The 25395-nt window shown below is 47.1% G+C and overlaps 1 protein-coding gene across 2 annotated transcripts in view; it reads right to left on the reverse strand.

Moving 5' to 3' along the window:
• LOC142585659 (cell adhesion molecule Dscam1-like) overlaps nucleotides 1–21736 on the reverse strand; it is a 116174-nt gene extending 94438 nt beyond the window's left edge. The window contains exon 1 of one of the 2 annotated variants that reach the window (XM_075696589.1): nucleotides 21023–21736. In XM_075696589.1, coding sequence (XP_075552704.1) covers nucleotides 21023–21149 — 127 coding nt within the window. In that variant the 5' untranslated portion in view covers nucleotides 21150–21736. The remainder of the gene's footprint in view (nucleotides 1–21022) is intronic. The other variant, XM_075696590.1, reaches the window with a different exon arrangement.
• Nucleotides 21737–25395: the final 3659 nt, after the last annotated feature.

Here is a 25395-nt window from a genome sequence, read left to right on the forward strand (position 1 = left end):
ATACCGAAGGCGCCCCATACAGCACCCTTTACCGCTGGCAATCCGTGATAGACCGGGCTGCTCGTTGCCGACCGCAGTCAGTTCCCCTGATGCGACGTGACAGATTGCGTGAGCGTGTCTTCTTCCGTCGCCTCGTTGCACCCAATTCCGCCGGAGAGATTGCGTGACGCTGTGTAGTATACTATTTTCTTTTCGTTTTTATTTTCCGCGCCCATTCGCAATCTTCTAAGCGCCCCCCTCCACCTTCTCCCTCCACCCCCTCCCTCTACTTCCCGCTCTTCTTTGCCGGCCGAAAAGTAAGTATCAGATCGTGCGGGTGGCGTCGTTCCTTAATTAGGACGATTCGCATCATTACGCGGGTTTATATCGTATTCTGCTTGTCCGTGCGTACTAGGAGAAAATTTGCATGCGGAAGCATTGCCCTTTTGCCTACGCTGCTACCGAGTCGATGAAACCCGTCACTGTGCGTGACAGGTATTGCGGACGCTGTTGGTCTGCTGACATGTTTATGTAAAAAAAAAAAAAAAAAAAAGCACGCATGTGTCATTCTCCCGAAGCTTCGCTACCTACACGAAGCATAATTAACAAGTGCATACGAGAGGCTTTGCTGAATAACGTTTGTTCTTGCCTCTCTTGCCGCAGAAAAAGCCGGCCGAGTGCATCATGCACGTATAGTAATATGTGAGCCACCATGATGTTGACAGGTTTACTAGGAGTTCTCTGCAGGTAGTTCACCACTATCCAGCGAGCCTCTATAAAGGCTGGCTGACGCAGCTCCACGTATACGGCAAAGAAAGTTGAAGGAAATACGTACTGTCAGAGGGAGTGGGGGAATAGCATTAAATGGGAGGTTCTTTTCAACGTATTCTACTTCATCCTAAGTCGGCTTTAGCTTGCACTGTGGCTACGCACATCGAAGCCTTGTTCATCCGATCCTTCAAGAGATGTGCACGAATTAAGTACAACTCGCCAAAGATAATGTTGCGGCTTCTCGGTATAGTTTAGGTCCTTGCGGTAATCAACCATTTTTCCAACCGGCTGTGGTTGGAAGGGGCTTTCACGAAGGCGTACACTACTTTGATCGGAATGACCGACAGTGCTGCATGCGACGTCTGCTTTTCGAGCTTTGCGGCGTGGAAGAGAACATCGAACATTGATTGTGCCATTGTCATCAATTTCAGTCGGAAAGACAAGCATTATCTATCGCATTGCGACGACTGGACGATCAGCCGTTGTCTGTGGTGGTGCTACTTGAAGACTGTCCCCATCGCTCGTCGGCCCACAAAGCTATGAAGGCACTTTTGTGTTTCTTGGGGGCGACTGACCTATGTGAACGCTTTTGACTCTCTGAGGCCCTCCGCGTGCGTGCGCGAGTTCACCGCGGCTTTCCTCCGCCTCCCCTTCCTCTCTCTATCTTATCTTTCTATTCCCTCTTTCCCGTCCCCCAGGGTAGGGTAGACAACCAGATGCATTTCTGGTTAATATCCCTGTCTTCTCTCCTTATTTCCTCCTCCTTCTCCTTTCCAAGCACCTTTCTACATCCCTGGCTCTAAGGATGTATGCGTACTATATGTGTTCTTTGCCTTCACTGTATGTTTCTTTCAGCCCCTCGATTCTCTTTAGTCTTGTCGCTCACAAAGCGCACGGAAATATATCAATCTGCGTTCCTGCACAAGCCGCCGAGCCGTTTTTTGGCCGAGCCAAGCCGCCCGCTCTTCCGCTATTTTCTAACTATCCGTAACACTGCTGTTGCAAGTCGCGACAAAATCACGACAGAAGCCCAAAGCGAGAAATAAAAGAGAGGGCGGAGGGTCTCACTTTCACACGTCGACACATACCTGCTCTTTTCGAGCTCTTTCTAATTAGTGTTGTCTCATGCGAACCTTGAAGCAAAACGCGAGGAAGTTGCGCCAACCGAACGAGATTAGTTCTGGTAAAAATAAATTAAAAAGAAAGGAAGTGTTGACGCAGTGATATCACCATCATCATGGCTTTACCCGACGAAGCGGCCAGTTTCCGGACAAACAAGCGCCGCCGTGTCCGTGTTGACTCGTATTAGTGGTCGCCGTCGTTATAGAAACCGCGCTCGCTGAGCTCGCCGCTGCCTTGATGACGGCCGCGCAAACACGGGGTCTCGCTCCTCTGCTGAGCGCAGGAGAACCCACGGCACGAGAAAGCTTTCAGCGCGGCCTCGGCGAGACGGGCCTGTTTCAATTTCCGCGTGCCGGTACACTCGGGCCATGTATACGAACTTCCGGAGAAACGCACCCTATAGCGACACAGGCAATCAGCACGCGAACCCGGTATCACACACAAGCGAACGCGTATAGTGCGTGCACTCTGCGTATAGGTGCCTATCGTGCCAACGAAAACAGGGCCAGCGACCTGCTAAGACATGCCGGCTCGACGAGAAAGTAGGAACGTGTAGGGATGCTTTCGTGTGCTTTCTTTTAGTTTTCACATCGTCTTCTCCTTGTATGCTTTTTTTTATAGTTTGTGTATCGCACTGTCATGATCAGTTTATGTGTAATGACGTACTGTTGCTAAGTGCGCCATTACAGATGTACGTTGTTCCAGGGCACTATAATGAACTATTATTATTATTATTATTATTATTATTATTATTATTATTAGTAGTAGTAGTAGTAGTAGTAGTAGTAGTAGTAGTAGTAGTAGTAGTAGTATTATACGTTCTTTTTTACCTCTCTCAATTTATTAACTTTTTATAATATGCAGAATAGAGAAATATGGAGTTTCCGTGGTGCCTCTGTATCTTCAACGAAAGAACGTAAGGAGAGAGAGAAATAGAAGACAGCAAAGGCAGGGAGGTTGACCAGACGCATGTCTGGTTTTCTACCCTGCACTGAGGAAAGGGGATATAGTGATGAAAAGAGAGAAAGAGGAGAGAAAGAAAGAGCACAGTTCCTCGCACATTTGAGAATCTGCAGCGGGACCACACAGGGTCGTCAAGACCTGCCGGCTTGAGGTACTGCAATAACGCTTTCGTGGCTTTCTGTGCCATCGATGCGTACGGCTATGGTCCAGGGATATTCATTTCCGAGAATGGCATAGAGTCGTGCCGGTTCAGTTCTATACGGAGAGCTCCATGCTCGACTTCGTGCCGGGGACAGAGACATAAGATGTGTTCAGTCGTTTGTGCAGTTCCACAAGAGTCGCGAATGGGCGCATCCGACGACAAAGCCGCTCGGTCCGCCTATATTGAAGCCCGACCAATTCCGATCTTCTGATCCGGAACCGACGGTGCAAGAAAGCTTGATTTTGTGGCTAAAGCTACGACACACAGATATTGGCCTTCTCCCAACCTCCCGAAGTGTCATCTTCACATACTGGATCCATCCCTAAAGCTACAAGTACCATCAAAAGTTTGCCGCTCTGAGTCGACCGTACTGTGCCGCCTCTGGCTCGGAGTGGCATTTACAAAGACCTACAACAGAAGAGGATCGAGTTCCTGCAAGACAAGGGAGCTCTGCAGTGCTTTATATTACATTCGACACAGCGTTACTATATGCTTTGGTTTTGTTTTAGCTTAGCTTGTTATTTATCGCAAGCCATAATTTCGCCCGAGCTCGCATGCGCTCTGTTATCGCGTTATTACTCAGTTATCCCCATAGCCGTTGGCCCCGCGGATCACATGAGATAGAGAGATGAAATAGCAAAAATAAACACAAGGAGGTTGAGCGGAGCGGTAATGTCGCTTGCCATACGCTGGGAGGGGTATGTGTGTGTAGCGATGGAAAGCTGAGCAAATCGATTACGCTCTACTTATGGCGAAATAATACGACCATTCGCCTTGATCCAAAGCAGTCATCGTCTCATCGATATGCGATAGTATGCGATAGACTCGACAAACTGTAGCGAGGTTATTTTCCTTCCATTACAAATGTCGTCAAGCGATTGATGTCGTTCGTCAGCAACATTTCCGTAAATCTGTTATACGAGAAGGCCGGCGCTTTCTTTATTACGACGTTGGCCTCAATGTTACACTTCCGTTCTCGGCTCTTCCAAGTGCGCGGCGACTTTGCCGCTCTGACGCACAGAACCATTAATCTCGAGAAATAATTTATTTTTATCCGTCCTGCCTTTCCTTCTTTTATTTTTCATTTCTTAATTTCTTTTCTTGATTCTTCGCCAAACCGGCAACTTTGTTCCCGCGCGCATTGTGGCGGCTATTGCAGCGAAGCCTCGCCCCGCTTCTGAAGAAGCGGGCGACGACGCTGTTGCCGCTCGGCGCGTTGACGACTTTCCGGACCGTCGCCGCCATTCGGTGAAAACGCGGGGCGGCGAACAAAAGTGACGATTTCGATCAGTTTTTTTTTTTTTTCTCGCAGTACACAGGCGCCAAACGCGGTCGATGCGGCTGCACGGGAGGCTCTCTCTCTCCCGTCTCGGCGCTGCGCGAATCCACGCGTCGAAAGAAAACAAGCCGCGAGTCCTAGCCCGCTCGGTCGAGAGGGAAGCCTCGTCCATGTTTAATTATACGTACACACGATGTCAGAATCGTTAAACAGCGCGACACCGAAAGCGCGAGTGCTGCGAAGTCCAGCTCACATGTCTGACGCCGCGGACGCTGCAGAGTTGTGCACCGGTGATATTGGCGGTTGTTCATCAAGAGTAAAGTTAGGGATCGCGAGAGAAAGAAGAAAAAGAAAAGAAAAGTAAACGAAAAAAACCAGAACGAAGCTTGCGTTAATCATTCGTGCTCGTCAAAAAAAAAAAAGTTAAACTAATATCTGGGGTTTTATGTGCCAAAACCACGGTTTAATTGTGACGCACGCCGTGGTGTTGGCTGTGGAAGACCTCTCCCTGAAAGCCGAAAGACGGCAGCCTGCGGCGCTTGCTTGGAAACCAGGGTTATAGTATATTCGCGTGCGAAACCGAAGAGCCTTAAAATAGCCTGACCACAACCGCGACCAGCTGCCGCTCAGAGGTTGAACAGAAGGAGGAGCAGGAGGGGGCCTTAACGCGACGCTGCGCGCCCTCCTTATTTGGCACCGTCATCTTGTGCAAACTTGCACCACGGCACGATCGAGCATTACGTGCAAGCCGCGCAAGAGATTATTGTGCCCGTCTTGGTAACAGCCGATTAATGGATCGGCGCGCGAAACGAGGTCGTTAGCCGTTGCGTCATTGGCGAACGCGTGACGTCAGGCGTCGTTACTGCGCGTGTGCAGGCGAAGCGAGACGAGGAGGAGAAGCAAAGCGACGATGACGCTAGCCCACGTGGCCTAATCTCTACACTCCTCCCTTTCTTTCTTTCTTTCTTTCTTTCTTTTTTCCCCCTTGTTCACCGCATCACAGATTTCGCACATCTGGGACCCTCTCTTTCCTTTAAGTCTACGTGTCTACGTGTAATTTACTCTCCTTGCGTGTATTATTATCCTACGTGGACGTATACCTACGTATACTGTACACTAATATGTTGCTGTGTTGTTTGAGCTTCTCGTTAAATTACGATTGTGGGACATGGAATTGCCGGCGCAACGTGTGGGCATCAACAACTTCCATACATTTTACATTTACATTTTTAGAAAAGTCCATAAAACGACTGTGTGATCACTTCTGTTAAACCGGCCGAATATGTTGAAGCGGTAAAATAATACGTGGCTTGAAACGTAGGATAGCGTTGAATGCTTGAGGCAAACGAAAAATGCAAGCATTTAACAGGCCGATAACATACAACCGGAAGAATTGTTTCACACTATAGATCCGCTGTGGTATTAATGCTGGCCCTGCATGGCGTTGCGCTAAGCCCGAAGGCGCTGGTTTGCGGCGGCCGCATTTCGATGAAGGCGAAATGAACCCTATCGTGATTTTGGCACGGGCAAAATCCCGTTCTTGTGCTATTGTTTCAGTAAACAGCAGGAAAGTGCAGATCGTAATGCTCTTGAAATCACGATCGAGCATAACTTTGTGAAAATGTTCAAATTTGGTATTCTTTCATTTCCTTTTCATTTCTTTTCTTTAGCACCTAGAAAGACAAGAAGGTTTCATTGTACAGGAAAATACATACAGTAATACTTGTTAGGCGTAACTGTGGGGTCCACAGCTATAACTACCATGATCTGTGATTTTCAGGTTTAATTACTAACGTTCTTTCAGTGGTGCGCGTAGTTTACTAAAGTAAAAAAAAATATATACTGGCACTATCATCGCGACTGCCAAAAACTTTTATATAGGCGTGCTATACGGCTGGAATTATCTTGGGCACCATGTATGGCGCAAGTACTCACACGGACACAATTGCAGCTACCCTTACAAAAATGGGTCTTGAATTTCTGATTACATCTTGATATGTTTTTGATGATGCATCAGAGTGTCATTATAAACTCAACAGCTAATGACTTTTATCGCTAAGTTGGCAGCAGTCACTCAGTAGAGAATACACATGACGATTCCTACAGAGAAAACTATGCAGGTTTTCAACTTATATGCCTGATGTATAAACGCTAAAGACATTTAACATCAACTTTACAACAGCCACTCAATAGAGAATAAACATTAGAATGTTTGTATATATTCATACAGAGGTTTCTATAGCGTTTACTGATGTATAAACACAATAGACATCATAGATATGGGCCCTAACTCATCCACGAGGTGTTATAATATATATTTAAAAATAAACGATGATTTTATCATTGCTTTGATAAAAACGAGTTTCGGACATTTCACATCAAGTTGGCAGCAGCGACTCAATAAAGAATAAACATTAGAATTTTTTAAATATTCATACAGAGGTTCCTATAGCGTTTACTGATCTATAAGATAAACACGCCATAGCTATGTGCTCTAACTCATCCACGGAAGTGTTCTGATATATATTTTTAAAAAACGAAGATTTTTATCATTGCTTTGATAAAACAGAGTTTCAGATGTTCGCTTCAAGTGCAACTGCCGCGATTTTCGTGGTGAACGTACCGCAGATTAACGATTTCTTTTTATTACGCCTACTTGTTCTCACCACGCCAACGTGGTTCATACGCGTATATATGACGACGTCGCATGCATAATAACCTTATTGATTCGGCGCAGCTTTTTAACACGTTTTCGTTTCTTTCCGATCTCAAACTTTCTTTCAGCGTACGTGCATGGGGCACCCTGTATATCGCAGAGCCGGCTGAGATGTAACTACATGCCGCGCACGTCCGCGTCATCTCGCGTCCCGCGTACAGGCGTCTCTGACAGCGCGATAACACATCACATCTCAAGGCCTCGCGCTCGCGTGACTAATGACGAACGCTCTGCAGCGGACTGCGGCCGGAAGCTATCAGGAAGTTCGCAGGCGGATGCCATCTGTCAAGCTCTGACGCTCTCCTCGAGCCGTCCAATTGAGTTTCAATGTTACCGTTTTTTTTTTAATCGCAACTTTCGTCTCTGCCAGCTGGCGATAACGCAGGCCCTTCGTCCACAGCTCTGAACGAAACGAAATACTTCCAACGCGATGTTGGGGTATATATTTTATAAATGTGCAAGATCGTCATCCAAAGATGGCAGCTCCCTGAGCCATGCCAAATGGGAGGTTAGGCTTTAGCGATCGTGCGATTCGCGTTAACGTGAGAGGATATTGAGCGTAGAAGTCGCGAAGTGGATGTGCAAGAAGTTGGTGAGAAAAATAAAATAGAAAAGAATAGCGAAAAGACGTGTTCTCTTTTGTTCAAAACATTCGATGGTTAGGCCTAGAGATAGTATCCAGTCGTAGTAATCATGTAAACTATAAAACAGAGAACCATGTTATGAACTCGTCGTAAGAGAAGTGGAAAATAAAAATAAAATAAAGATTAATAAAGAAAGAATAAAAGTGATCTTTTAAGATCATGTCACTCGAGCAGTGATTCTTTGGCGCGAGAGTACGTGGAAAAAGCTTATTAGAAGATACCGATAACGTGTTCAGGGAACTAAAATAGATCGGTTCATTTTACTGACGCTTCGTGTGCATGCATGCGTGTGTGTGTGTGTGTGTGCGTGTGTGTGTGCGTGTGTGCGCGTGTGTGTGTGTGTGTGTGTGTGTGTGTGTGTGTGTGTGTGTGTGTGTGTGTGTGTGTGTGTGTGTGTGTGTGTGTGTGTGTGTGTGTGTGTGTGTGTTTGTGTGTGTGCGTTTGTTACCTGGAACATGTAATTTAGCCTTTCTCACGGCGTTTACTTTTCAGCAGTGCTGGAATGTTGAAATGGAATTTAATTTATAGTATAATTGTTGTTTATCCATCCCTTTTCTTGGTCAATCGTCAACCGTTAGCCGTGGAATTATGCGATAATGATCATCCCAGCTACTAAATGTTTGGTGGTCTCGGTCTAAATAACTAAATAAGTAAATAAATTGTTGATTAATAAGATGGAAGGAAACAAGTAAGGAAAGAAAGTGAGGAAATATCTATGACAGCGGTGCCACAACACGCACATCAATAAACGACAGGCCGCAGTCCATGAACTTGACCAAGCACATTCTTTCGTTTGCGGATTTCCACGGACACATTTTAAGTACAGTAATAAAGAAGGCTACATGTACGATGACGACACGAACTATCAAAGAAAACAGTAATGTATAAGTTCTCGGTCTACAAATCTGAAAAAAAAAGAAAAAAGGAAAGGAATGAATTTGTAGTACGATCACGACAACGTGTATAGATAACTGTATATGATCTTTCTTTGTGTTTTCTAAGCTCCTTTATAAATACGCTATGTAATCATAATTTACCCGATGAGAGTCACCAAAGATCAGTTGGTAGTTCGGAAATGTGTCGCCACCTTTCATTCCCGTGCTGTGAGATGTGCGCACTCAAATCTAGCAGAGCATAAGCCAACTAGCTCAGCTAGGGATCATCAGTTTCTGTCACATGCCAATTTCTACATGTGTACGCCCTATTCAGAAGTTATGCAGTTCAGCACCAGTCCAATCTTAGAGCTAAATTCAAGTGTCAAGTGTCAAGAAGACCAATCTCGTTTCCGGGTTCCATGCCCGTGACAGCAGCCATTTAACACGCGGTGACCCATTAAGATTTGCTTTTTCATTAATCAGTGTATGCGATGAGTAACAGAATGGTTGCCAAGGGAACGAAGATGCTGTCGATGGAGGCAGACAATTAAATGGAGAGGAGGAATTTGCAGGCAAATGATAGAGAAGGTCCATCAGAAGACACTGGTAAACGGAGATCGCAGGCAGATTTCGTCTTGCAGTGGACCTAAACAGTTTGAAGATAACGGCAACAAGATTTTTGGCGAAACACGCTATCGATTTTTTTTTTCATATATTATTATTCGTGCAGCTACACGGGTACAGAGATGATATAGCTTTGTGAGCGATGCCGGTAATTTCTGTTAGCTGTGTTATGCACATTATCTTTAAATGATCACGGCGTTACTATTGTGGTTAAGAGCACAAATCCACGCACGAGTCATATAAGCCAGAGCCACTGCAGGTCAAAAGTTTCGCGGGACGCGGAACTGTTGACTTATGGATCACGCATGCACTATCCAGCGAGAAGGCACTGCTATGCCTGGAGCGTTCGTTCCTGTTTACTTGGCAGATTTCGCTACGGGGCAAAAACGTATCATATCCTCGTCCTCAGTGAGAATACGCTCTTCGTTCTAGCGAAACAACCCATTCGACGCCCTATCAAGTTCCAAATATCGAAATAACAACGGCGCCTCGCTCCCCGAGACGAATTGAGCTCCTCGAGAGATTTGTGCCGTTCGATTTCGTTGTTTAAAAGAGATGACTTGTATCTCTCGTCCTCTCTCACTTTATTTCATTCTCGTGAGAATGCAGCGGAAGAACAGTGCGATGGATTACGAAAGAGCTATAGACGGTGAACTTGAAAAACCGTGCCGCGCCATTTTGTTTTTCGTTTTGTTGCCCGCGCGTTTCTTCGAGGCAAGGTTGATTGAAATAAATAGGCCTCGGTCGCGCCGGCCTTGGCCGCCACTTATTTCCATTGAACGTCGGATGTGCGTGCCAACTTGAAGTGTGCGGAAACGGAGCGTACGAGCTCGCCACTTATCGAGAGGAATATGCATGTCTGCTTCGTCAGGATGAGGCCTGTAATAGTTTGTTCCCGCAGCTGCGCTGATCTCTGCAGACGTCCCGAAAAGAGAAGAAAGAAAAACAGAAAAAAACGTAGAGCAATAAAGTATAAGTAAGAGCCAGTACTTTAATACTGCATATCAGTTAATCTGAATAAAATGTGTGCTGAAGTCTGTCGCAAATGTTTTAGTTAAATCGACACTAAAGATAAACAATGTTCAGAGTAATAAAGCATTCTTTAAAAAAATCTATGCTAAATAATTTTGTAGTAACAGCATTACTAAAAACGAAAATCAAAGTCATTGTTTTTTTTTCTTAATTTAATTTCGCGCCCGGAACATTCGCGCAGATACGTCAGGGTGGCGTCACTGATTTAAAGGTACTTATTCGCATTTAGGCCGTTGGTGGCTCAGGAGAAGTTACTGAAACTTGCGATAACTGTCTCTTTCCCTTATTTAGAATACAATATATAGTGCATCTTTACTGAAAAAAAATTAACAAAGCGCGATCAGACGTCCTCAACATCAGTGACGTCACGCCGAACTGGGAAGAGAACTTCAAGACGTCGTCGCCACTTGTATTCACGTCTTTTCTAGCCTAACTATAGCCTCCTTATGGCGTTTAGATTGTCTTTCACGCTACTTTAGAAGAGCAATTTCTTAGTACAGTTCAACTCATTGCTCTATTTGGCGCGTCCCTCGAATAAACTATATTCAATAGAGGTTTGAATAAGAACACTTCACTGATATAAACTTAAGTCGTGCATTATTTCTTCACTGTCGAGTTTCAGAAGCCAATGGTCGCAAATCGTGGCTCTCCCATTCGTAACTTATTTGTGTGGAGCAGTGTAGATACTAGAATGTCCAGTCGCTGCGTACTTTCTGTAAAGAAACTGGAAGTTTTCCTTGCGTACACCGAGTGCAAAGCACTGTAAAGTGCGATACCGTCGAACGCATGCGATAGTCTTGCTTCCGGAAGTTCCTCGAGATGGGTCTAAGTGCGAGCTACCACAGTTCCCACGATAGGGCTTTGCTAAACAATGGCGGCTCACCCGATGAAGCCGATAGGTGAACCACTATATAGGAAAGCGAGCAAAGGGCTAACCCCACAGCACTGCCTGCAGTCTGATGTGATACGAAGAAGAGGGAAGCGAACGGGAACAAACAAGTCCTGTGGGAAAGTGCGAGTGTACTTTAACTGTACACGCTGGCACGGGAGACAACGCATCGCCTTGTTGACTTGCCGAGGCAAACTAGCTATATAGCGCACGTACAAAAAGAAAAGAAAAGGACACAGCCGCACAAGCCGCACTATCCAAATATCCGATTGCATACGGAAGTGGCACCCGATTAAGCGCCCCTGCACTTAATTCGCGAACTCGCCTATGCGATCCCCCACTGCGCCTCCGGTTTGAAACTGGTGCACCAATCTGTAGCTCAGGTTAAGTTTTCCTTTTCCTCCTAACAAAAGAGAAGGGAGCGAAACGTGCTCGAATGTGTGTGTATATATATATATATATATATATATATATATATATATATATATATATATATATGCATACTCTTCTACAAAATTTCGACATTGTAAAGAGCTATACCATGTCATTGAGCACAGCGCTACCCCACAGCGCTGCAGTGCAATGATACTCAGTACACATGCTATACAGATGCACAGCACTGTGGGACCAGCGGCCCTCGAACGCCCTGCACTCTGCGGCGTGGTCGACAGCACCGCGAGACTTTTAAAATAGCGCCGTCTTTTGGGAGAAAGGGGTGCATAAACACAGGACGAGTGCTTCCGAAAAAAAAAAAAAGCACCACCACGAACGACTAGGCTTTTTCCATCAGACTCGAGCAAGGATGAGCATCAGCTTCAGGGCGTCGGCCACAGGCTGCACCCGCTCACGTTTGGTAAACAGTGACTCTCTGGAAAAGCCGTCGTGTTTTCGCTCCCCCCCCCCCCCAGCCCCCAGAAAAAGAAAATGCTTCGATGAAGTTTGGGCAGCGGGTGCGGTTCTGAATAACGTATACACGGATAAAAGACCTAACGGGTTCTGAGCTGAGCGGGGCCTAAATCAGTTCTCGCAAAGCTGAGCCTTGAATGAACTCAAATGCTTCGCGTTCTTTAAGAACAAACAACGTGTTGATGACCAGGCAGATCCACTCGCTCCAATGGTCGCAGTGGGCGGCATGATACAAAACGAAGTTGCGTAAATACGATGACACATTCGCGAAGTTGTTTCTGGCTTCAACACTGTCCAACACTAGCCAATCGATCAAAGGTAAATACTGATCTATGGTGTCGCGTACACGAAGCCTGTTACTAGCCATCGTATGAATAATTGCACAGCTAGTTCGTGCACGCAGGTGTGAAACAGCGCGTAATTAAAGGAAGAGTAAGGATATCTCGCTTGCATCAATACCATGTTCTACTTGCCGTACCCTATATGTAAAGCAGACAAGATGCATTGATTCGCTGTTTGCATTGATGGAAGTTGCACATACAGTACGAGACGAGCGCGAGTTCATTTAAAAGAGAAGTGGCGCTATTAGTAACACCTAAACTGGCTACTCGTCCTTATTTCGTTTCACTTTTTCGTTGATAGTGGAAGCTCGCTGGCAATGCTGGCTTGCGGGCCACACATGCCATAAAAATATTGTAGACAGAGCAGCGGGATGACATAAAACACGACACCACAATGCATTCATACAGCATTCAGCAAAATGTCTTTAGAAAGTTGCCTCATTTTAAATGGAACAAGGCTTTGAAGCGCCGGCTTTCCGAATAGATTTCCTGATCGCGCGTGCATTTTCATAGGAGTACTGAGTTGGCCACGGAATGTGACTGCACAGGGCATTATGGGGTCACTTGAGACGCGAAGACACTTAAGGATATTTGAATCTCTGAATACAGTCTGTAAGCTATTGCAGTCATTTTCTTTCCACGAAAACGAATTTTAAGTTCGTCTCGCGCTGCAGCGAGTGCTGCTTCAATTAACGGCGCTTGCCTGCGTGCGCCTTATCTTTGCAGGTGGCTCCCACAGCGAAGATGGTGCCTTCAGAATATTTCACCTCCGTACGCTGCAAAAGCTGCTTTAAGTTCAAACGAAGGTCATTGCGCCCTTATTTACGGAGGATAGATAAAATGAAAAGCAGTCACACCACATGAGACGTCCTGTTATAGCTCTTCTAAAGTATAACGTGTTATGTCTGCCCAGTTCTTAGAATCTGGTCGTTTAGTCGTCTAAGCTTGGCCCGAGCAAATGCAGCTCTGCTCTGGGAGATTTAGTACGTATAGTTGCCGTGTACGGCTGCAATTCGGCGGGGTCCGCGCAACCATAACGAGTGCGTGTCACCTGGCAGTTGACGATCGTAACGCATGGATTGAAAGAGAACAGTTCGCCACTGTTCTCCGTTTTCCTCGCACTCCAATCTCGCGAAGACCCGTTCGTGAGCGCCTCCCGATCCGCAACCTTCTCACGCAAGCGTGACACACGCTCAACCAATTCGACACCGCACTTGTATCGACCATCGCATCGCAATTTCCGGCGAATAAATCACGGCACCGGCGTCACAGCGGGCACTTTCCACGTAATTCGCGTACACATCGCCCAACGCCTGCGGCAGCGCAGAAAGCGACAGTCATCACTCCTGTACCACTCATCCGCAAGCCTCCAGCGAACGGCCCCACGCGGAGGACAAAAAAGAATGGGCCGCATTGCGTCGTCACAGCTGGAAGCGCTTAGAACGAGCTCAACCGTGCAACTCCGCGCTCTCCCGTCGGCACCGCAGCACACCGGAGCGACGACTGGAACCCTCTCGGACGAACCTCTCTCGTCTTCCTCACCGCTGGCGTTTCACTTTCGGGCTTGTCGCGTCTGTGGCCCATGAAAGAGATACCAACAAAAGAACCACCGAGAACAAAAAAAAAAAAAAAAGAGGAGTAAAGAGCGAGAGACGCAGACGAGACAACGGGGGCGCAGACAAACACTAAAAGGGTTCGCTTTGTTTCTCGCCAGGCGAGGCCCAAAGCGTCTGAATCGTGGTGCGAGCCCCAGAGAGGCCAGATAATCTAGAAATATTTGCAGGCGAAAGATTACGATTCCGTGCCGCTGTTCGAGTGACAAAGAGGCTCGCAGCTGGACCCGGTGACGTTCATTTTCTCGTCTGCTCTATGGCATTCGGCTTTCATGTCCTGAACTTGCGTTTTCGAACGGAGCTGCAGCTCCGCCACGGTAGTGGAATGCATACGGCTCGATTCTGCGGCACAGACGCGCCAGCAGCTGGTGTCATCGTGGAACGGGAAGAATGCCAGTGTTGCAAAAGAATTTTCAGTTGATGCCCGCTCTGTTTGGAATGGTGTGAGCATTTTGCGCCTGGCGTTGCAGTGGACCGAGATATCCTTGAACGACGTCAGACATACACGTTTATTTTCACGTTTGCTTGCTGAAAGTTCAGCTTTTTTTTTTTTTTTTTTTTTTTTTTAATGAGCTGGCTGCACGCCTTCACTATTCCATATCGCCCGCTGTTTTCCGTCGCAGTGGTCTCTATGGTGTTGTTTGGCTTCGATAGCTGAAAAAGCTCGAAGCATGCACGCACATATTACGTTGTGTAGATCATTTGTATCGTTACTTCGGCCAACAAATATACGATGTACGGTATTCCGAATATTAATGAATTTAACACCTTCACGCACGACGATGGTTGCGACATTCGCGCAGCTTACACTACTCAAAGTACGCCTCATTTGCAAAAAGAATGCCCTGCGACCGCGGCCGACAACGCCCGGCTAGCATTTCTTTTTTTATTGCGATACGCGTCGACATGCAATTTTAAGACGCGTGCTCCAAAATTGCTCTTAACTGCAAATTCAAAGCGCGTTAGCAGCTTGCGCATCAAGAATGGCAGACTTGGAAAGAAACATTTAGATTTTGGAAACATCAGTTAACGTAAGGCACAAACGAAACAATTGCTTTACAGTACCTTGCTAACACCACCCGCCACACCGATCCTCAAGAAGGAAACCGAAAGCGAAAGCCGCGAAGCAACCGGTTTGGTCGGCTTGCTAGCAGACGAAAGCTGGCCAAGCCTAGCCGACAGAAGAGCCGCTTCGTTGCGCCGTTTGAACGCGAATGGTGGGTGTTGTGTTGTTGTGCCTGCGGGATTAACTGCTGCCAACTGGGTCCCGCCAAAAACGGTGAGCCGCAGCTGCTTTCACACCTGATTTTCTCGGTGAGAAAGAAGTGATCGTTTATGACGCCTGCAAGAAATGAGGACGAGGAAGAGTGAATGGCCGTTCAATCATCACCGGGACCGTTGCGACTTCCCATGTGCGATGTTTACATCGCCGTGACGGCGATGCGCGTTGAAATGTCGAAGGCGACGTGCATGTTTGATGCCGTGGAATGCATGACATAGAATAGTTGAGCACGTGTTGGTCTCTTTCGTGCTGACAGTTCTTAGAAGAAGCCGTTTCAACCGTAAATAGTCTTGTCCGGCGGAAATGTGTAGTTTTTAATTAAAGTTATGACGCTTTCAATCAGTGCATAGCGCTCGGTAGTGTTGTAGCGCTTAGCACTCTCAACTGGTCACCGCCGGCCATAACGTGGCAGAAAGCTATTGTGTTAACTATTTGTGCTTAATAATAATACGCCAGCATGCGTTTGGCGAAGTACCTCACATCTTAGCCGGGATAATAAATGCGCCACCTGTCCGTCTCTCCGATTATTCAAACAGCGAAATAGGACATGCAGCGCGACGCACGATTGGTCGCAAGTTTTCTGTTACGGTCCATGCCGCCTAATAATGCATCGATCGTGCCGAGGAATATTGCATTCCTGATGCGACCCGGGGGTGGCACGAGCAGCTGCGATGAGCGCGAGTATCCTTACACCCTGCGATTGTGGTGTGAGTGACGTTCTTTCTACTTCTTTTCTGCCGTACTTTAGTTGAGACATAGCGCCGTGCGAAGCTCACGCAGCTCCATACGTGCTCTGTTGTCTGGGAAATTACGTAACAAATTATAGAGAAGCAGCAGCGAATAGTCGTGCGTCCTGTGTTAGATGAGGCGAGGACGGAGAACAGCGGACAGCAAGCGCATGCACGCATTGAATCAGTTGTAGCCCTCAACTTTGCACCTGTGAGCGGTTGCTGTCACCTTGCTGAGAGTGGGAGCGAGCAACAAAAAAAAAAAAAAAAAAAAAAAAAAAAAAAAAACGAGAAGAGACTTCAGCACATATCTGGACTGCGCGCATTTGCAGCCAATGTAACGTTGGTCGCAGCTGTATATAGCGCGATCCATGCGGCTGGCGTCTAGCATCCGGTATACCTAACTGAATTACCTCTGAGGTCCCCTAGTTAACTGTTGATACTATAGGCACACCAGGTAGCGTGCAGGTCATGATAAAGGCATCGAGAACATAAGCGTTTTTTCGCTCGGGTCATTTTTTGAGTAGTAAGTCGCTCCCGAGTTTGACGTCAAAGCAGATCCTAAAAGAGAAATTCGTTTAGCATTTGTGTACATTCGAAACTTATTTATGCGGACTTGTTCTTTCTTTTTTTCAGGCAGAAAGCATAAGCTGGGAACGCAATTACGTCTAAGTGACGAATCTTTCTGAATTAGGCTAAGCGTGTAATTCACGAATATTGGAACGGATGCCTAAAACACGCGGCTTGTGTGACGTTTCTTTTTCTTACTTTTTTGTCAGCTACGATCTTATCACCGCACGTACAAAGCCACAGGTATCGATCCAACATCCTAGTTCGGAATAGGATGAATAGTGGTTTCGTATATTCATATATAATAGTCATAGTATATGAAACACCAGTCATTGCGTGTGTGAACACAGAGTACCAGATTAGGTATTTGATATTGCGCTCGAGCCATTAAAGACCAAGACTTTGACCGTGCCGTTGTCAACTTGTACTAAGCTTCGTATACAATTGTTCTTCGACGAAGTTGTATGTCGTAAGAGGGGCGCTAGGCCGCTTTACTTGTCAATATATTATACAGGCGACTGCAATAGGGCGCACTATGAAAGAATGGAAGAAAGCGTGATATCTCTGCCATAAATGGACACAAACCAACACAGCAGTTGAATGTGGGTCATGAGAATACGTGGCAAACATAACGCAGAAAACAGCTTTCTTATGGCATTCTGAAAGGGTACCTCTTGACCTAGTGAGAAGCGTAGATGCAATAAAGCTATGGATAGGCGCTGTTCTACGAATCTACGACAGACCTTTAGAACAGAGCGGTGGTAATGGCTGCGATGCACAGACGTGCGCTCGGGTGGGTGCGAATAGTCCGTCAAAGCCTGCTTAAGAATGCGCAGATTTACCTCGTAGCGTTTGGTCTTCTGCGTAACTCGCAGAATGCTGTGAAAGACAGGGTGGTGTTCAGAACCGTGTCTTGCGTGTTGGTGAAACTGAGTGCGCGTAATAATGAGCGCTTGTTGCTTATTCGTACATTTCTTGTGAGAATTTTGAGACACTTGGCAGCTTTGAAGCAAGCAGGTGTATGGAGCTCATGGTTTGGTGGAGGTGTGAGGGACAACGAGATTTGGGGCACTGGCGGGTGGTTCGATGCGTTCCGCTGTTTAAGGGAACATTTATAGCCAACATAACTTTAACGTATCAAATTACTCAGGACTGTTGCCAAAACTGAGCCGTAAAAATTCCCGAAATATTATTTTGGACCGTACTGTGTACATCCCTCACCCCCTATTTGTACACTTCTGCTCAAGCCGGTGCTTCCAAGCTCAACCTGTCCGTTTTTTTGTTGGAATTGTTGTTCCTATAGTCTTGTTTCAGCTTACGTCCTCTGTTTCGAAGCTGTCCCTTCCAGGCCCCTTCCGTATATGTTATCACGAAATCGGCTTTGGCTTGTACTAATGGCGTGGGACTGGACTAATTGGCAATTCAACAGTTCGCCAGCGGACAGTGAATAGAAGGAAGCCCGGTCACATAGCTTGTTTGAATATAAGTTCTAGTTGTTCGGGTTCTCTCAAGCGTGTACAAAAAAAAAAAAAAGCACTTGTGTTCGTCATGTTTTTTTTCTTTTCTTGTCCTCCGTCCATTGGTGCGCTGTTGCCCAATACTACAGACACTTGAAAATGTGTGTGGCACCGCAGCGACAAATCTAGACATTAAGTTTAGCAAACAGAAATCGTGAATTATGATCTTTAATGAATAGACGAATATATAATTATACGTGGTGTTATTTCAACAGCAAGTCACACCCATGGTCAAGCAATATAAATACATCGGCGTATGCATAAGCGAAGGAACGGCTTACTCAAGCACCTCATCAAGATAGTCTGAATATAAGGGGGAAGCGGAATGCATCACTGATGAAGCATAGAGCACTTTGGGTGCACAATAATATGAAGTGGTGCGCAGAATTTGAAAAGGAGTAAAGGTGCCAGCGCTGACGTTCGCAAATGCCATTCTGTGCTTAAAATCGGTTAAAGTGTCCAGGTTGGAAGTTAGCTAGAGATCGGTAGGCTGATTGAATTTGGGAGCCCGCAGCAAAACCACAAATGAGGGTGACATGGGTTGGGCCTCGTTTGAAGTCAGAGAACCGCAGAGCAAGATTAGTTTTGAAGAAAGACTCAGGAACATGGAGCAAAATAAATGGGCGGCTAAAGTTCACAAGCATTTGTACCTGAAAAGCTTGGACACAGAATGGAAGAAGAGATCATGAAAGTTGGCAACCAAGTGCAGGGTTATTGAAAGTGTAGATAGACACCCAGGAGCCATCAAAAAGGAAGTGAAAGAAACAAAGACAGTGAATTTGATGCCAAGAAGGGAAACAAAAAAGACCATGGAGATTTACAAGAATGATAAGAAAGAAATTAGAAGGGAAAATATGTACGATAACACGAAGGGAAGCGCCTTGCTATTTGAGGCTCGAGCTGGTTGCCCGAGGACAAAAACATACCGGAGCAAGTATTCGCAACAAGATGAGGCATGCGTATGCTGCAGCAAAAATGCGTAGACCACTCGGTACATCCTAACGGAATGTGAAGGGATTCACCTAGTGAGACCCGTAGGTAACGTATGCCTTCCAGAAGCGCTTGGATTTGAAGTGCACAGAATCATCAACCGGTCAGCAGTCTAGATAAACAAGAGTTGTTTAGAACATTGGTGGAAAGAAAGCAGGGAACAGATTAATACGACCGAGTCCGTTGCATGCATAGATAGCGCGGTATAAGGTAGATAACAGAAGTTTTGAGGAAGAGAAAAAAAAAAGATTAAAGAGATGTATACAAAATTGCTAGAATGAAAAGCATGTATCGCATACCTGAGTCACCCAAGCAGGCTACGTGACTATTTGTCACCGTCCTGTTTCAAAGGGGATGCCAGTAAATCATCATCATCATTATGTACACAATGTGGACGTGGAAGCCAGCCCCCTGCTGAGAGGTTGGCCACGCGATCCGTCACTGGGAACTCGAACTCTGCTGAGACGACGGTTCCTCACCCCAGCTCCGCGGCCGCTCCGGGGCTCGCGAGCAGCGTGAAGCGGCCGGGCACAGTCTCGGATCGATAACAGCGTTTCGCGACGTTGACAGCCTGTGCGCGTGTGTATCCACGCTGGCCTCCGCGTCGTGTTCGAGTAGGCGTTATCGCCGCCTCCGTGTTATTTACACGCTGTCCTGCTCTCGTCGTGGGCTCTTTAGCCGCTGTCCTCCTTTCTTCTTCTTCTTTTTTTTATATGTTATTTGCCCATTTCTCTTGACTGCCCCGTCGCCGAACCGTGGGCGATATGCAGCTTATCGGCACACCCCGACTACGCGTACAGCGCAGCCACCCCTCTGTCAAGCTTGAGAAGAATCCTTTTCTTCGAGGCAGCTTGATGTGAGGACCTTATCGCTTCACTTGTGACTCTGCTGCGTGTCTGGGAAAGCGCGGGAAACGATCATAAATATGTCGTTTCGAGAAATGACAGCGCAGCGGTGATTTAAGAAACGAGGGACAAACGCCAAGTGAACTTGCGTATTCAAGCGCAGTGGGAGAGCCTGGGAAGGGCGAAGGCAAATAGTAATCTGCTTAGAGAGAGAGAGAGAGAGAGAGAGAAAGAGAGAGAGAGAGAGAGAGAGAGAGAGAGAGAGAGAGAGAGAGAGAGAGAGATTTGTTTGGTGAGATACTTGAAAGTGGGTCCGTGCAGCCCAGTAACTGGGGTGACACCTCAACCGCACTGCATTAGAGAAAGGGTGGTATAGAGAGGATGTGAAGATAGAGTGTGGTAATAAATGTCCCGGGGTCTTTAAATCTCCTCGTGTCTTTTGTCCCAGCCCTTATCTGCTGCGTTTAAATTCCGTTTCTACGTTTCATTTATGGGGCTTGCCATGACATTTGGTTTTCAAAATAAATTTGTATGACTCATGGTATCATGACGTGACACTATTCTGAAGAAAACAAAGAGGAGCGATAGTCCTAATCCGTCACTGTCTGGATTGATGCGTTGTTGTCAGTGGAGTTCGAATAGCTCCAGCTTTCAGATCGCTTCGAAACTGACCTCTGAACCATCTATCCTTATGGTTATATGTCGAAAATTGGCATTTAAGTCGCGGTATAAGTGCGATTTCGGAGGCTTTTGCCACGCACAGCTATGGTACACACTACACGAAGTCTTGTCGAGCAATCGTAGACAAAGTCATATTTTGTTATGAAGATTAATTGCATAACAACTTGTCCAGTTTTCTGTTCCGAATTGCTGCATAGCAGTTTCTGAGGATACATATTGCTGAAAGCTGGACTAATTCTTTACTGGCATTATGAAGTATGGTTACAGCGATAAGGAAGCCGAAAGCATAAATACGATCAGCGCCTGTCCTGCGCATATCGTGTCTTCGTCATCGCCGTAACCATGATTCATAAACCGAGGAAAGCGCTTTCCCCGCTACCGGGAATGTTACAGGAGCGTCCGAACGGTTGAATGTGGAGGAACAGTGACTATGAAGTGAAAATATGGACTCACCGTCTGCGGCGGTCCTATGCGGCGCCACCAAGACCAGCAGCAGTAGAGTGAGCAGCGACGGCAGCGCTAGCCGCGCGGGTGCGAACCCCGCGCGCTGTTGCTGCTGCTGCTCCCCGGCGTCCGGCATCGCTGCTGTGAAGGAGCCGGCCGGCTCGCGCACGCTGCCTCTTGTGGACGACGAGCCGCGAGCTCCCGAGCGGCTGGAAACGGCGGCGGACTCTCTAGGCGACCACTTCACCGATTGCTGCCGCCGCCACCACCGTGGCAACAGCCGCTGGCATCATTCGGCGTCGTAGGTTCACCACAACTCACACCTAGTATCATGATCCGTGGTTAGATTCTTTCTCTGCCGCGAACACCACTTTGTGAAGATCGCGCCCGCCGGCTGGATAAATCCGATCACCGCGCACTCATCGCGGGGGTTCCGGCGTATCCTCCTCAGAATCCAGGGACACTTGTTTTTGGGGGAGTCTTTTTCTTCGAACCTCGTCTATTCACACCTCCGTCGCACACAGTGGAAATCGCTAGATGTCGTCCTCGTGGAACGGAACTTCCATCCCTCGACGTTGTTGTTACCTCGGTTCTCCACTCTGTTCTCCCGTCAGGCGTCCGAGCCGAGCAGCTCGCCCCCAGAGCGCAGCCGACGGCTCCGGCGGTCCCAGTGGCGCGGACGACGCGCGCTTTCCGCAGGAGCGCGCGCAGCGCCGCCACGTGGTTTCTTGTTTTTGTGAGTTGCCGCCCGGCTCGCCTCCCCTACTTGGCGTGTGCACTCTCCCCACGCCGCCTGCAGCAGACCCACGCGAGTAGGAGCGCGAGTCACGTGTTGGATGACGTCACATTTTTTTTTTCATTGTTGCGTTCTCGTTGCTGTTGCATTTGCCTTCGTTGTTGTAATAGTAGTTGTGGTCTTGGTGGTGGGCTGTACCGCAGCGGCGGTCGCGTGGATTCGTGCCACTCGTGTCGTGTGGTGCTGCGCGACTTTAGGATGGGACGCGGCTTCTCCCGTTCTGCTGCTCTTTATGTTTTCTTTTTTTTTTTCGGTACTTGTCGTTTTCGGCAAAGCGGAAGTGGCTTTCCTCACCGTCAGCGGGTCTGTTTCGTGCAACCTTGGAGTCGCCGAGTCGCTGTTTTGATTCTCCAGGAGAGGTTGCGGCGGCGGTTTCGAGGGAAATCGGAAGGGCAAGGGAGATGGCAGGGGTGAGCAGGGCGTCTGCACATTCGAGCCTTGTTCCCTTGACTTCCTTTTGGTTGCGTCTGCGAAGAAGAGGGTCGACTCGCCGCCGCTTGCGAGCTTCCGGTTTTCGGGCAGCCTGCGTGCAGAGGAAAGCACGGGATGAAAACAGCACGAAACGACTTATTTCACGAGCAAACGATGAGTCGCTTTGGAAAAAGTACTCATTTGGAGGCAGCACAAAATCTTGCCTGATAATTTGTATCGCTTGTGCAGTCTTTAACTTTTAAACTGACATCCCCCCCCCTTTTTTTTTTCTGACCGCTTGAGTCAGTCTGTGCTAGTGTGGAAACAGCTGCACAAAAATTTGCTTTAGCTTTCCCTGGTTATAACTAGAACTCTTTTTCAAGGAATACGGAAAAAAATGTGAGCTCTTTGGCACGCGTAGGTGTGCCCAACCTGTCTGTAAGCACCAAGGGAGAGAGAGAGAGAGAAGTTGACTGAGCCGAAGAAGCTTAGGTCCGGGCCGGCGTGGTGGAAGTACGCACTAAAAAACCGTACTTCAGAGATAACCTCTATCGTTTAATTTGTACATGTCTTATGCTTCACTGAGACATGTCTGAAATAATAGTGTTTCAGTCCATAAAACACCCTACGTTTGCTGCTGTCCTTAGCGATATCGTTCGCGTACCTGTCAAGTGCCCGTCTAGCGCGCAGCTAAGGGTTCCCCGTGCCCACTGTTTACTCTCCGCTGCGACGCGCTACCCGAAAGTCTCCGACGTAATCGATCGGCCATTGTTCGTGAAAGATAAGCTGTGGCACAAATGCCCTCGCAAGATATCTTAGTAAACATGCCGCTCACGTGAGCACTGGGGTCTGATCGCGGCAGCTGCAGCGCTATGTTTCGAGAACGAACTACGGATGGCGCCAACTATAGTAAAACTGAAACGAGAAGCAGGTGTAGGTGGGCTTCCGTGAGCGGCTGCAACATTTCAAAAGCGGGTCGCACCGGCACCGCGAAAGTGTCGCGCTGCACCAACGCAGGTGCACGCACCTAACTGCAGTGGTCACGTGATCTGTCTCACTCTCGATTCTGCGAAATTCGCGGCTCTGAGCCCTCGCGTTAATCTAGTTTCCTTCTAAGCTACATACACCAACGCACCTAACATCCACAGAGCGCGTTTTAGTGACAAAGTACGAATAAAGCCGCTGGCGCGTCCAGGATTTGCTCCTTGCAATGTCATCAGAGAGTTTCTGTCGGAAACGTTGTGACTTCTTATACGGGATGTTTCTTTTTTTTGAGCTTCACCAAATTTTTAAAAATTGCCTGTGACAGATATCACAATTCTAACCTTTGATCTAAACTACTCGATCAGGCGGCCATTACTTTTACGAGAAATCAAAATGCTTAATTAAATAATTGGCATAGTTACGTTAGTTATCTTTTTTTAATTATTAACATTACGTCCACTATTTCAAGGTAGGAATTATAACCGGTGAGTTCGCAAGGCGTATTCACTTGGAACGAATTCTCAGGACTGCACCAGTTTCGAGATATTGGTTTTCAGTGTCCGACGAAATGCATTGGTGTTCCAGTTACCTTTGCACTTCAAGGAATAAAACAACGTTTTCTTTAAAAAATGTATCTGGAACACGCATGCATTTCGTGTTCCTGTACATGTTCCTGTAACACCCTGTATATTTATACACTCGCAAGCTAAATTTTGGAGACCAACGGCGGCGAAAAGAAGCTACGCGTGTTCGTGACTATGTGCGGAATTCTAGAAAAAAGTTTTGCTTGCGACTATCCACGTGACAGCTTTCACCCTTCAGTGATTGTTTGCCATTCGTTTCGTCTCTACGGCTGTCCACACCGAAAAGCAAGGAGCGTCCGAGGCGTCCTGTGGTATTTATCTGGGAAGCCAGGGTCTGTGACCCTCTTTTTTATTTTCTATTTGTTTCCTGCGCCCCATGCACCTGGCTGTCCTGAAGGTCGCCTGCGTCCGGCTCACTTGAAGCGCCCTTCTCACCTCAGCTGCCGATTCGAACCTGTTCCATACCTTGCAAAAGCGCTCCCCTTCTTCACGGCCGCTTGTTAGGCCGATTTTCGTGTCCAGAGGCTTTTCGCTCCCCTTCCATTTAGTGTCGCTTGCAAGGAAGTTGGCAAGGTTCAGGGAAGACCGCGTCTAGTTGTTCTCAACGCAGCCAAGTCGTCGTGGCAGCTACATTTTGCCCGCACTCGACTGTGGTTTACCGCTGGATCGAGGCATGAGAAAGCAGCGCATTCTTGCTAGATAAGTTGGCGGTGGGGCTTCTTGATAGTTGCGGCACCCTTCGCTACGCCCCATCTCTGGGTCCCACATTTCTTTCTTTCCTTTATTATTATTATTATTATTATTATTATTATTATTATTATTATTATTATTATTATTATTATTATTATTATTATTATTATTATTGCTGCTGCTGCTAAGGTGAGACCTCCGAAGTGGGCCAGGAATAAACCAGACTACAGGCTAGACAAAAATTTTATGTCCCCACAGGCGACATTGCCCTCACACAGGCACACATCAAAGCCCCTATTAGGAGAAAAGGAAAGAAAGGAAAGGGAAAACAAAATCTTATGGGCTAGAATTGTTCGTAGGAACAAATTCTAGCCAGTGCTGGTGACGGACATACGTTACCGAAATAGCACTTGCAAACGATAAGTTTTGTACATTCTGCCACAGATATGCTCTGTTTTGCCGCCTCCGACTATTCAGAAATGGTTTACACCGATCTATGTTACCTGTCTATCGCGTCCACCGCTCGATGGGAGCACGCCAGAGAACCCCAAGCGGTCGAAATTAATCCGGAGTCCCTCATACGGCGTGCCTCGTAATCATATCTTGGTTTTGGCACGTAAAAGCCATATAATATAATATAAAAATTAATTTTAGTTCTCTCTTTCTCTCTCGTCATGTCAGCTCAGAAGCCATAATCAATTGTGCTCGGTGACCAACCTGAGAAATCAGTACCAGCTCCGCCCACAAAACCGCACTGTATCTTTTGTCTGCGCACTGTAAAACGCAGTCCCCGAGAAACGACAATGTTGGAAGAAGTTGGCCTCGGCCGTGACTTATGCGCGCATCTGTACGAGTTGCCCTTGTCTTGCTCATCTGTGTATTTGCCTCTGCTTTCTTGGGTTGTCACCGGCTATAGT

This window comes from Dermacentor variabilis, chromosome 6 (genome assembly GCF_050947875.1).
Source record: "Dermacentor variabilis isolate Ectoservices chromosome 6, ASM5094787v1, whole genome shotgun sequence".
In the NCBI taxonomy this organism is placed as follows: Eukaryota; Metazoa; Arthropoda; class Arachnida; order Ixodida; family Ixodidae; genus Dermacentor; species Dermacentor variabilis.